Genomic DNA, 13588 nt, shown 5'->3' on the forward strand with positions numbered 1-13588 from the left:
TATATAAATTCAATATGCATGTACTGTATTTTGATGATTTTCCATAAGAATAATGCATGGGGAAAACTAAATTAAAATGATAATGTATGTGTAACATAAGTTAAATTAAAAAGTATCTAGAAAAAAAGTCAAAGCATTAGATTACCTATTGTTAGTAATATATTCCTTTTCCATGCCTCTAAAATAATAAATAAAGAATAATAAAGAGTGATTAACAGATTTCCATTTTTATCTGCAAGTTCAAGAGTAGTTATCCTCACCCTCCCCTCCCTAACAACTACAATTTGCTCACGCCCTATTGACAACAGGAAATCAAGATGGCGGCTCAATGGCAGCAGTTTCAGCCTTCTCGGCAAAACATGCCCTTACCACCTGGCTGGGAGGCAAAATACGATCCAAACATCGGTAGATAGTAAGTCTACACTTATTAAACTTTTGAATTACTATATGTATTTGGTTATAAAAGGTTTAGTTAGTTTTTAAAAGTGATTTTTTGGTTGGTTGACTTTCGTACTTGTGAACAGCTGTACTTGTTTCTCGTCGATAATTTTTGAATTCGTCTTTTTCTTTCCCTGATTTTCCACTATTATTACGCTGTAGTTCATTTTATCACATATATCATTTCTAGTTTTTAATGTTCATCTTAACCCGCTATATTTTTCTGTGAAGATTCTAATATTTAAAAAAAAACTATGTAAAAGACAGATTTTTGGTATGGACTTTTCTTCAGCGTTTGCTAATCAGATTTTGCATTTCCTCTCTTTATGTAAATACACTGTTGGTGAATGTTTGTAAAATATTAAATTTTGTATATTTTTAGTTATTTTATTAATCATGCAACAAGAACGACATCATGGAATGATCCAAGACTTGGACATGGAGGAGAAGCTATCCCAATGCAGAACATGCAACAGGTAAACTAGCTAGTTTTACGTAGCTCTTATTTACCGAGCGTGAGGTCCGTGCCCTAAGTTATAAACTGAGTTTTTGCCACTGCCTCATATAGCCAAGGTGCATAGCGCCAGGCCATGAAAAAGTGGGAAAAACGGGGTTCCATAATTACTTACGTATGGACAGAGCAAGCAAGGTTAATAAGATGTTTATTATATGGCAAAGTGGACACAAAAATGGGTTTGTGGTCCATGCCGTAAGTTATGGACCATGAATTGGCAAATGAAAGTGCTTGAAATTTTCTTGTCATTATAAGTAATATATACAGTACGAGTGGCTGTGTTGTATCCGAAATACAAACTCGAGGCGTATACTTACGCACAGCACCATGAATTTGTGTGAACAAAATACACCATTATAGATTCAAAGTGAAGAGATAGAAATGCATGTGAATGTGCATTATGCATGTGCATGCTATAATTATGTTACAGTATATAGTCACCTGGCTATGTGTGCTCTGATTGGTTGATATACTGTGCTGTATTAATGAACAGAGCATGTATGGCTGCTGATGCTCTTCATGCGCCCAGTCTGCTTTGCAAACAAGTGTAAGAAAACAGCATCAATAATAATTGCAATACAATTTTTTCTTAATATATAACAAAACAGATTTATGATACGATCATGTAAATTGTAACCTTTCTACACAGCCTTCTCCCCAACCAGCAGCCAGGCAACCAACAGCCAGGCAACCAACAGCCAGGCAACCAACACCGCATCAGGTAAAAAGAATGTAATAAGAAAATGAAATTTTTAGGTAATGACTGGTTGCTGCTACATTACGCAGAGTATTGCAAGCAATGTTGCTGTCAGAAGTTCATTGTTTTCTACTTCAGCAACAGTGCATGCAACAGTTTGAATCATTTGACCTGGTTTGCCACATTGATTGCCTTCGACATTGCACACGATGTTACACTATGTGTACGTAGCTTTAGATTATAACTATTTTGTGTTCCTTTGCTTCCATTACAAATCATACATATTTTCCTAGTTATTACTTCTTACCCGTTAATTTAAATAGTCATTAATTATTAATGTTAATATTATTGATGTGCGATTCTAATATCAGGAAACCAGCTTCATTGAAAGACGCCGTAGCTCTGTAAGTGTCATCCAAATGGTATTTTTTAGTCAGTTTGGTTGCCATGGCAACAGTCATTACTATATTATTACTATTATTATTATTATTATTATTACTGAAAAATATTCATTATTTGTTGAATAAATGAATTGAATTTGATGATTACATTTCTTTCAGACAGACAGACAGTCCGACAGACAGACAGACAGACAGACGGACTGACAGAATGACCAATATTAATGAATGCAATATTTCTTTTCTTGTTGTTCACAGGCCAATAGTATTAGCATTGATGATTTTATGGTAAAATCAGAAAGTGAACGTGCAGAATGTACGTATTTTTATTTTTTTAACTTTAGATGTTTGAGAATTGAAACCCTTTATAAACAAACAGTTGCAGTTTAAATTTTGATGTTCTTATCATAAAGAGTGTTGATATTCCCTTTAGTACCCTCAATGTCTTTTTTTAAAATAAATATTGTTTGTTGTTCAAATAGTAATAGCAAAAATGAAGAGAGAGTTTCCAAACTGTTCCGAGAATGTTGTGAAACTTAGCTTAGAACAGGTATGTATGTTCAACGGTTTATTTAATAGTACAGTAGGTCATCTCTTTTTCTGTGCTCCATTCAGTAATCAGTATTATCAAACTCATTAATAATTCATGAGGAAAACACAACAGAAATCACGACCGTGAAGAGTGTTTTAAATCTGATACAAAACTGTGTTCATTTGCATAAACTTTAAGTTGGATTTTCTTGGCCAAATTCACTTTAATTTTGAAAATTTTAGTGAAACACAAAGGAACTAACCTAGACGTTTGATAAGTCATATACAGTATTCGTGTCCGTGTTGTATCAGATATACAATCACTCAGCTACGCCTCGTGGTTGTATATCTGATACAACATGGCCACTCATACTGTATATTATATTACATACAGTCCATGGGTAGTGATGTAAGAATGAAAGAACTGCAAAGAGATTTGAAAATGAGCCATACATGAGTTGCTTCCCACACTCCTAGAGTACTGCATAAATATATGGGTATGTATTTATGGGTGGCATATGCTGCAAATGCATCACCTTTCACTGCAGTGAGTCCAACAGGTTGGGTCACTGATTTGAGCCCTACAGTTGGCTCATGTGAATTTAAATTGCTCAATGTGTTGTTCTTTTCTTTGTCACTAGGGATTTCTCTCCGGGTTCTCTTGTTTTTCTCTCTCCATAAAAATCAACATGTGAATGAAGAGTTGAGTGTATAGAATATTCTAATGTAGTATGGAGTGTGTATGGAGGATACGCAGCCCTGCAAGCTTCCAGCTTTAATACCTACCGTGTATAAATAAAAAAAATATTATTTTATTTATCTTATTATTTAGACATATATTTGTTATTACAGTGCGACCACACTAATGAAGGCCACCCAATCAAATTTAGAATCTGCACAAAATTTTGCATCTTTTTCCTTTAAAAGCATATGTTTTACTTTGTACGTGTGTGTGTATGATCAGAAGTGAACAAGACATTTTAAACTCCAGAATTATTGTTCACCATGCATCCAGTTATTCAACATCAAAAATGTGACTCGTGAATTTGATTTAGCGTTTGTTTGGTTGGCTTCAGTTAATTTAGTTGCACTGTAATGTTTTCTAAATAATCCAATATATCATTATTGTTACCAATCAGGTTAATTATGATGAAGATGTAGCAAGAGAAATGCTGACAACACTAGCGGGTTAGTACTGTACCTATTGTGTGATAAATCACCTTTCTCCCCTTCAAAGTTATCAAGACCTGAAACAACCTCTGAACTGATATGAGTAAGGGTATGGCTAACTCACAGATCAAACCCGAAACAACCTCTGGGCTTATCTAGTCAGGGCATGGCTAACTCACAGATCAAACCAGAAACAATCTCTGGGCTGATCTAAGTCAGGGCATGGCTAACTCACAGATCAAACCCGAAACAACCTCTGGGCTTATCTGGTCAGGGCATGGCTAACTCACAGATCAAACCAGAAACAATCTCTGGGCTGATCTAAGTCAGGGCATGGCTAACTCACAGATCAAACCCGAAACAACCTCTGGGCTTATCTGATCGGGGCATGGCTAACTCACAGATCAAACCAGAAACAATCTCTGGGCTGATCTAAGTCAGGGCATGGCTAACTCACAGATCAAATGCTGAAACAACCTCTGGGCTGATCTAAGTCAGGGTATGGCTAACTCACAGATCAAACCCTGAAAGTGTTGATCAAGTCAGGGCAGGACTAACTAATCTTCTTCTTTTTTTTTTTTTTTTTTTGCAGAAGAGGAAAAACGAGAAAGGTAAATATATTTTCTCAAATCACGTAGCACACTTTCTTACTACCACTACCAGAATCCCTTGCACACTTTCTTTTGTTGGGTTACTAAGCACTAATTCTCTTACTATTCCTTTGAGGAAACACAAATTTAGATAAAGAAAGAAATTTCATAAAGCATTTTGGTAGTGGTAGTAAAAATAATGACACAATCATCATGCAAATGCAAATTATTATTATTATTATTATTATTATTATTATTATTACTATATTGTCAATTGGCTGCAGTGTATTGCCTTGTTTCCTTGTTGCGACTGTTAATTTCTGTTATTGTTATTGTCATTTATTGTTATTGTTATTATTATTATTGATGTTATTTAATTATTATTGATGTTATTATTATTATTATTATTGTAATAATTATTATTCAAGGAAAAGACGAGAACAGGCAGAGAAAGAAAGACGCCGAAGGGAGGAAGAGCAAAGACAACGAGAGGAAAATGAGAGGGAAAAAGAACGAAGGGAACGAGAAGAAAGGAATAGAAAGAGGCAAGAAGAAGCAAGAAGAGGAAAGGAGGAACGGCAACGAAGAGAGCGAGAAGCACGTAAGTGTCGCCAGACCAATGGCAGTGCTCGAGAATTTACTCTCCGTCCAATCAAATACCCGGAACACGGCCCTGCCATATCCCGTCTGTTTTTTTGTCTGTCATAGACGGTCACGCAAGAAATACTATACTACTTGTCATGCAAAGCACTGTGCATCGCGTTACTTGTCGCTTACGACAGCTTGACCTTTTCGCAGTAAAACACAGCATAGCGTTCAATGTATTTTCCTACATAAGCAAAAGTGTTTGAGTTTATTCTTAATATTTTAATATTTTATAGTTAAGAACTCACTTTTTATGGAATTTGGAGATGTGCTTGACCCAGAGATTATTACCTTAACCATGGAAAGTGTAAGTATAACGAAACCTTGAGAATGCGCTGTTGAAAACTTTCGTTAAGTCAAAACATTTCAGTGGCTTTTGGTGGGAATATTACGGTTACTAAGATAAGAAATATTCAATAAACAATATCACATGACTAACGTGTATAAATACCCAGCCATATTGAGACAAGTTTTAACGTGCAATATCCCGTATCTGTTTTTACACTGCAATGTTTTATTTATTAACGATGTCAATTATGCTTCATTATAGAGTACAAACACTATAAGTGTGTAACATAAATACCACTAAATACTGCTAAATTATGCTAATCCTATTGTTTTCTATTGTTTAATTAGCACTATTTACTACTAAATAGTGCAAAGTGTTGCACACTTTTAGTGTTTGTACTCTAGTTTCTCGGGGAAAACCTATTAAATTATCGTGACAATATCACATGACTAACGTGTACAAATATCCAGCCATATTAAGACAAGTTTACTTGCAATAACCCGTATCTGTTTCACAGTTTCTCGGCGAAAATTTCCGAGCTCCAATTTTTTTTTCGAGAAAAAAATGCTTGGTGAAACAAGCACAGACACACCTTAATAAGTTTTATTTGTCTTCAGCTGAAATACGAAGAAGGGCAGTGTCGTACTGTTCTGCAAAATGTAAAAGGTAAATCTATGTTTTCTTTAGCTTATCCTACTATTAATTCAACGCTTGTTTTACTAGAAATGTAAATAATGCTAAAGATGCTTTTATTGTGTCTAGATGTCACAGAGAATGTTGAATGAAATAAATAAATAATAAATAATATTAATAAATAACAATAATATAAGTTTAAAAATAATTGTGACAACCCAAGGTGTTCAAAGCTTTTTATTGCCGTACGTACGGAAGTAGTATAGGGAATGGGGGTTCCAGCGCAATCTCAACACGGGCAAGCCCCGTGTCAAAAATCCACCTACGGACGACCCCCACTCCAAGTGTGGTTGAGGGCAACAGCGCAAATATGTTAGTCTATATATGGAGTGCGAAGAATGTAAGAGAACTTTTAAGAAAGAAGCGGATTTGAAAAAGCATTTGAAAATGAAGACGAAGTGTATGAGCAGTTATGATTGTGGATGTGGTAAGAAGTTTGAGACTAAGGTTAAATTGTTTTGGCATTGTCAGGACTGTGAGTACGACTACGACGACCTAAAAAGTGCTTGGTATTAGGTATAAAATATTTCCTATTATATAGATGGAATCCCAAAGCAACTTCAGCACGGTGTCAATACCCGGTAACGGTGAGATTGACGTTAGACAGTTTTGGCGTCAGTCAGAAAGGAAGGTTAAAAGGACTCTCCGAAAAGGTATAGAAGAATTAGGAGCCCTGAAAGCGAGCATAATGGTAGAAGTAAGTTTGTCAAAAGACGAGGTAATGACGACAGCAATGTTGCGATCAAAGTCGTTAGTGATATTAGAATCCACGAATCTGGATAGGTCACTCAGTGAAGCTTTAGAAGCAATAATGGAGTCGCTGTCTAACTACACGAAAGAAGGATCGGGTTGGACAGTAGAGGAGGTTGAAGGAATAGAGATAAGTATAGCCAGGTACGTACCCATACGAGGGGGGAGTTACGTACCGCTACCAACGTGGGTAGAAAGGAAGAAGGCTATTGTAAACGTGAAGAATGAAGACAATCGATGCTTTATGTGGGCAATCAGGTCTGCACTGTATCCAGCAGAGAAGGATCCCTGTAGGACAAGTAAGTATCCCACAGATGATTTAGAGTGGGATGGTGTGGAATTTCCCATGCAGTTGATAGACATCCCCATATTTGAGGAAATAAACGATCTAGCAATTAACGTTTACGGAGTCAGAGAGCAGACGATAGTACCGTTAGTTCTGTCAAAAAGTAAAGGAGAGCGCGTACATTTATTCTACCACGGCGGACACTACTCATGGGTTAAACACATTAGCAGACTATTCTACAGACATACTAAGCACAAAGGCAAAAAGTACTTCTGCGACTGCTGCTTGCTGTCATTTACATCCTTAAATACCCTAAAGAAACACGATGAGATCTGCCGCGGAGTCGAAGAAGTGGCGCAACGGATCCAGATACCCACCAACAAAGAGCTTTCATACGCAGACCATCAAAAGCAGATGCAAGTGCCTTACGTGATATATGCAGACTTCGAAGCGTTGATAACTAAGGAAGAGCAGAAACGTGGTGCCACGAATAAGGTAGGATTACACGAGATCTGCTCCTTTGGTTACATAGTAGTCAGATCAGACGGTAAAGCAAACCCTCCTGTGATTTACCGAGGTAAGAACGCAGCTAATGAGTTTCTAGAAGCATTGCGAGAAGAGGAGGGGGAGATTAGAGAACAATTAAGACGTCCAAAGAAGATGGAATTTACCAAAGAGAACCAGGAGGCTTTTAACAAGGCAAAAAAATGCCACATTTGCCAACATACGCTTCTTCAGTTTGGAAGACGAGCCAAGAAAGCGTGGGATGAAGATGGAAAGTATCTAGGAGAAGCTCATTTTAAATGCGGGAAGTATGCTAAGAAAGGTGAGAAGCCGGGAAAGCCCTCCACGCACTGCATTCACTGCCACAAAGCATTTGTTGAGGATTTCTATGTGGATAAGGTTAGGGATCACTGCCACATCACTGGTAAATACAGAGGAGCGGCTCATTGGAAATGCAATATAAACTTCAAAGTAAATCCAGATATGGAGATTCCGGTGTTCTTTCACAACCTCCGCGGGTACGACTCCCATTTGCTACTACAAGGAACAGACGGCTCCGACGTCAAATGCATACCCAACAACAAAGAGCGCTACATGTCCGTAACTGTGGGTAAGCTAAAGTTCTTAGATTCGCAGCAGTTTATGGCGGACTCCTTGGCAAACCTCGTAAAGTATAACACCAACTTTCCCATTTCCAGTCAATATGGTGCGGAAAGGAAAGGAGTCTACCCATACGAATACATGGATTCCTGGGATCGATTCAAAGAGTCCCTACCACCCAAAGATCGCTTCTACAGCACCCTAAACGAGTCCGGCATAAAGGATGAGGAGTACCAGCATGCGTTAGACGTGTGGGAAAAGTACTCCTGTGAGAACATGGGGGACTACCACGACATCTACCTAAGGTCTGACGTAGTGCTGCTTGCAGACGTTTTCCAAAGCTTCAGAAAGATGGCTATAGAATATTACGGATTGGATCCCGCTAATTTCTACACGGCTCCTGGGCTCAGCTGGAGTGCTTTGTTAAAGAAGACAAATGCGCAGTTGGATCTCCTAACGGAGTACGACATGTACCGCTTTATGGAAGACGGTATTCGTGGCGGCGTATGCGGACCCAGCCGACGTTACGCCCGCGCAAACAACCCCTTAGTAGAGCACGACCCAGAGAAACCAACCACATACATTTACTACCTGGATGCGAATAACCTTTATGGTTGGGCAATGTCACAGTACCTACCTGTGAGAGACTTCGAATGGGATCCAGTGAAGCCGATAGACTTCTACATGCAGGTAGGAAAGGAGGAAGACAAGGGTTACGTCTTAGAAGTGGATCTGGAGTACCCAGAGCGCCTGCACGACGAACACAATGAGTTCCCCTTAGCACCAGAAGCGATAGAGATACCATTTAAGCAGCTAAGTCCGCTGCAAAAGCAAATGTGCCCTGGTTACAAACCGTACAGGAAACTAACTATGAACCTGATGGATAAGAAGAAGTATGTGGTACATTACCGCAACCTGCAGTTCTACGTGCGACACGGAATGCGCGTAGAGAAGATCCACAGAGTCCTAAAATTCACGCAGGAACCCTGGATGCGCCCCTACATTGACTTTAACACGCAAAAGCGTACCGCAGCGAAAAATGACTTCGAGAAAAATCTCTTCAAACTGATGAACAACAGCGTGTTCGGAAAGACAATGGAGAACATCCGCAAGCGCGTAAGCGTAAAAATAGTCAGCACCAAAGAGGAAGCAGAAGCATACGTGTCACAGCCAGGCTTCGTTAGATACGTAGAAATGCTGAACTTCTACGTGATTCACATGAAAAAGGCAAACCTCTTACTAAACAAGCCCGTTTACACAGGCTTTACGGTGCTGGATCTATCGAAGCTGCTTATGTACGAGTTCTACTACGATAAGCTTAAGCCAAAGTACGGAGACCGCTGTCGCCTCCTGTACACAGACACCGACTCCCTAATTCTAGAAGTGCAAACGGAAGACGTTTACAAAGACTGCCTCCCCGACATAGACGAGTACGACACCAGCGGTTACCCGAAGGAGCACTTCCTTTACTCTGCGAAGAATAAGAAGGTAATTGGGAAGATGAAAGACGAAATGTTAGGAAAACCCATCGTGGAATACGTGGGTCTGAAACCAAAGATGTACAGCGTGCTAAAGTTAGACGGCGTAGAAAAGAAAGCTAAAGGCGTAAAAAAGTATGTGGTTAAGAAGGACATTACGCACGAGTCCTACCTCAACGTATTACGAACACGCAAGGAACAGCGGCATAAGATGAACAGCCTGCGCAGCTATGGTCATCAGATACATAACGTCACGCAGGAGAAGGTGTCACTGTCTGCATTTGACGGTAAGCGATGGATGTGTGATGACGGAGTGCATACGATAGCATTCGGACATCACACGATAAGCAGTTCTTCTTTGACGAACCCACGCGTGGGACCATCATGAAGATAATACAAGATGGGCTGACCCTTCTTAGCTATCGCACTTCGGATCTGGTAAGTTTCCAAAGACCAATTAGGATCCGTAGCTCTTTTGGATCCTCCTTCTAATTCACCCGGCTCATAGAGATATCGAACCGTGACATTACCTAATTTCTTTTCATGGGGGAAGACCGCCCTCGAACTTCTGATGAAGGACTTGTGTTCCACGTGTTTCTTTTTTATGGCATCCCTGGGTTTCATTCCCGTAGCCCTAGCCGCCTCGTTGTTCGAAGCTGCGACGACCTGGGGGAGCCTCTGAGTCCATTCCCTATTGCGTTTGGAGGGATCTTCCAGCTCTTTCCAATACTGGTATCCAAAGAGACGCTCGGCCAGGGTCTTATTGAATCTTTCGACAATGCTTTGACCCCTGTGGTACTCTGCTTTAGCTCTTCTAATCTTAGTGTCGTGGTCTTTCAGGGTCTTGGTAACCACGCCCATGAACTCCGTCCCCGCATCCACTTGCAGCAGCTTAGGCCATTTCAAGACGCGCTTATAAACCCTACCTAGGGCTTCTGCGACTTCCCCAGAATCCTTGCTGGTTATAGGTTCGGCGTCCTTGTATCTGCTTGCGATATCGACTACGGTCAAAGCGTACCTATAGGTCTTCTTTCTCACCTTATCGTGCGGCAAGAAAAGCAAATCCGCTTGATGAACTTCATTGGGGGTATTTACGGTGAAGCTGGGTCTGGGAATGTACTTAGGCACGGGAAGATAAACCTGCCAGAGGGTTTGTTTTTTCAACCAGTTCTTAGCCGTTTCGTCTGATACCCTGGCCGCGGTCGCGAGTTTCTTGATAGCTGACGCTCCTCTCCAATAGCCTTCCGGCCCATAGTAAATCCTTTTAAGTTTGTCCTCTACGCGGCCCATTATATGAATTCCAAAACAAGATTGATCTTACGTCCGTTAAAATCCACCGTCTTTCCGTCCACTTTAATGGTGATGTTTATGCTTTCTACCAAATTAGATAAGTCATAGCTCAAAGAAATGGGAGTGTATTCTACTGGGTCAAATGGATTACCTTGAGGCAGAAACTTGGACATAAGAGAAGACTTTTCTCCATTGTTGTAACTATGGACCAAGTCGCAATAGACTTCATAAGAGGATGCGACTTTCCATTTCACATCATATGTACTGCCGCTATTTATCGTGGTACTAGTAAGGCCCAGGAGTTCTACCAATGAACTGTCCTTTAGATTGGCGCTCCCATTATTTTTCTTGAATTTCATTTCATGGGGTAATCCTGTGGTAAGAGTATATCCATGCTTTGCTAGCTCCTTAGCCAGTGTTATGGGGGTGTAATGGGAATCTGGTATTTTTGGTTTGGTGCCGGAAGTTCCGATGACAAAGCCATCAATCAAATTATACCAAGAATTGTACAAAGAGCAACTAACCAACCGAACCCTTTCCGCGCGGATGGGAGGATTCAAATAAGTAGTAAAGTTATTCTTGTCGCTTTCCAAAAAGACGATCATTATATTAGATACGCCAAAGCCACGCCTCCCGCCAGCCCTGCGACTCCTACAAAGACCAATTCATTGTCTTTTTGTTTCTTAGAAGGCCGGTAGTAATTCTTGAACTGTGGCTTTTTCATTCTAAAGTCGGGGTGTGCTTGCGCATAAAGTTTGAAGGCGTAGTCTGTGTTTTCGAAGTTCTTGTCTGCCTGCATTTTGTCTTGGTAGTTCTTATCCAACCAATCCCTGTAAGCTTGTCTTTTTTCATTCCAAGCCGCCACGTCCCTTTGATATTTCTCCAGCGCTAAGTCGTGTCTCTTCCTCTCAGCGGCTAAGTCTCCGCTGCGATCACCTCTAACTAATCTATCCAAATACTGACCGCCATAATTAGCTCCAGTGAATGCTAAAGCTGCAATAACTCCACCTGCGACTAGGCTAACCATTTATACATTAGGTAGGTACTTTTCCTTCCGTAGGTAATCCTTTACCATGATAGCCCCGCCTACGGCAGCGGTCATCTTAGCAAAGTTAGCGAAGCTCTTGCTTGGGTCTTCAGTAAAGTCTTCTTTGAGCACTTTCTTACCTACCCAACCAATACCCGCAACAATAGAAGTAATGATAGCTGCTTCTTCAACAGTTTTCAACAACGCGGTCGACATTATATTACAAAGCGAGAAGGTTATTCCATTTCAGGGATCTTACTTTTTCTAACCTCCACAGGTGCGTGATATGTTGCGGCCTCCCACTTTACTTTTGGCTTCGTAGCCCGCCATTGTAAGTAGAGGCTGCCTGCTGCTATAGCGACTCCTAACGCGCCAATGACGTACCCAGGATTGATAAAGGATTCCTCTTCCTCCACCTTTTCCTCCTTCTTTGCTTTGTTCTTTTTATTCATCTCCGCGAGCTTCTTTCCGGCAGCGACTCTGCCCGGAGATTTAGCCTTGGTAATCTTGGTATCTTCTACGGGAGCCTTTTCTGGTTGTTCTTCGGTGTCACTCATCTTATATTAAGGGACTTGAAGGACTTGACAAGTAACTTGATGACGACTTGACAATGACTTGGCAATGACTTGACAACGACTTGACTAAGTACTTGAGAATGACTTAAGGACGACTTGACTAAGTACTTGAGGTGACTTGACAACGACTTGACTAAGTACTTGAGGCGACTTGATCAGGTACCTCAGCAAGTGCTGCCTGGAAGACCTTTTCGACTTCTCTGTCCTTCTTGAAGTCCTTCCAAGATGTTCCAAAGGAACCTAGTACCTCCTTCAAGTCGACGTGCTGAGCTACGTGAAGTGCCGCAGAGGCGACTGCCATTAACTTACCGCACTTCAAAGACAACCACCCACAGGTTATCTTAAGTTCTTGGGCGATGACATAGTCCTCGCTTATGTCCTTCCGCAGTTGCTCCACGTCGTCTATGGGCAGTGCAAGTCCGAGCAATTTAGTGGCAAGTCGGATAGCGGAGTCTGCTACGGCGTCCGTGGTCTTACTTGCGAGGGCGGCCTCGTACCTCTTATGGAACTTCTTAACCTCCTCTTCTGACAACTTGTTAACTTGCTCATGGGTAAGTTCCTTGCCTATCATTTCTTTACACTTCCCCGAAGACACGAGGATGTTAAGTTGTTCCTTAAGGTTACTTTCATCTAACTGCGTGGGGGCTTCATCTAAGAGCTGCTCAATGTCCATATATGTTAACGTCATACGGAAACCTCAAAGAGAAGATCATCTTGGAATGTTGATGCGTCTTTAAATGCCGCATGTATTCATGCAACTGTTCCTTGCTTATCTCACCGCCGTAGTCGCTTAAGATGGTTTCCAGGTCAGACTTACTGGGTGTATAAAATACTACGAGAGAGCCTATGTTTTCCCTAAAGGGCTTAGAGACGCTGGTAAGCTGCTGGGAAAGCAACCAAACGCTAATGTTGTCATGTCTGCCGCTAAAGGCGAGCTTCACTAATTCGGAGGTGCGTCTTTTTACGTCGTCCCCACAGGCAATGTCATCCAGTATGAGTAAAGTCTGTGTATCTTTAGGGAATTGCTTGTGCCAGAACTTAAGATGGCTGGATAACTCGTTAGGATCTAAGATATCTACAAAGAAGTCGTCATCTTTCACTCCTATGCCCGTC

The 13588-nt window shown here is 40.7% G+C and overlaps 1 protein-coding gene across 1 annotated transcript in view; it reads left to right on the forward strand.

Moving 5' to 3' along the window:
• The first annotated feature begins 95 nt into the window (after positions 1-95).
• Positions 96-13588, forward strand: part of LOC116298389 (uncharacterized) — a 25725-nt gene continuing 12232 nt past the window's right edge. The window contains exons 1-11 of the mRNA XM_089040679.1: positions 96-412; positions 821-914; positions 1602-1673; positions 2021-2053; positions 2306-2363; positions 2530-2597; positions 3718-3766; positions 4341-4359; positions 4767-4939; positions 5220-5290; positions 5890-5938. Coding sequence (XP_088896805.1) covers positions 318-412; positions 821-914; positions 1602-1673; positions 2021-2053; positions 2306-2363; positions 2530-2597; positions 3718-3766; positions 4341-4359; positions 4767-4939; positions 5220-5290; positions 5890-5938 — 781 coding nt within the window. The 5' untranslated portion in view covers positions 96-317. The remainder of the gene's footprint in view (positions 413-820; positions 915-1601; positions 1674-2020; positions 2054-2305; positions 2364-2529; positions 2598-3717; positions 3767-4340; positions 4360-4766; positions 4940-5219; positions 5291-5889; positions 5939-13588) is intronic.

This window comes from Actinia tenebrosa, unplaced genomic scaffold (genome assembly GCF_029948245.1).
Source record: "Actinia tenebrosa isolate PJP-AT-01 unplaced genomic scaffold, QUT_ActTen_1.0 PGA_scaffold0__85_contigs__length_37466705, whole genome shotgun sequence".
In the NCBI taxonomy this organism is placed as follows: Eukaryota; Metazoa; Cnidaria; class Anthozoa; order Actiniaria; family Actiniidae; genus Actinia; species Actinia tenebrosa.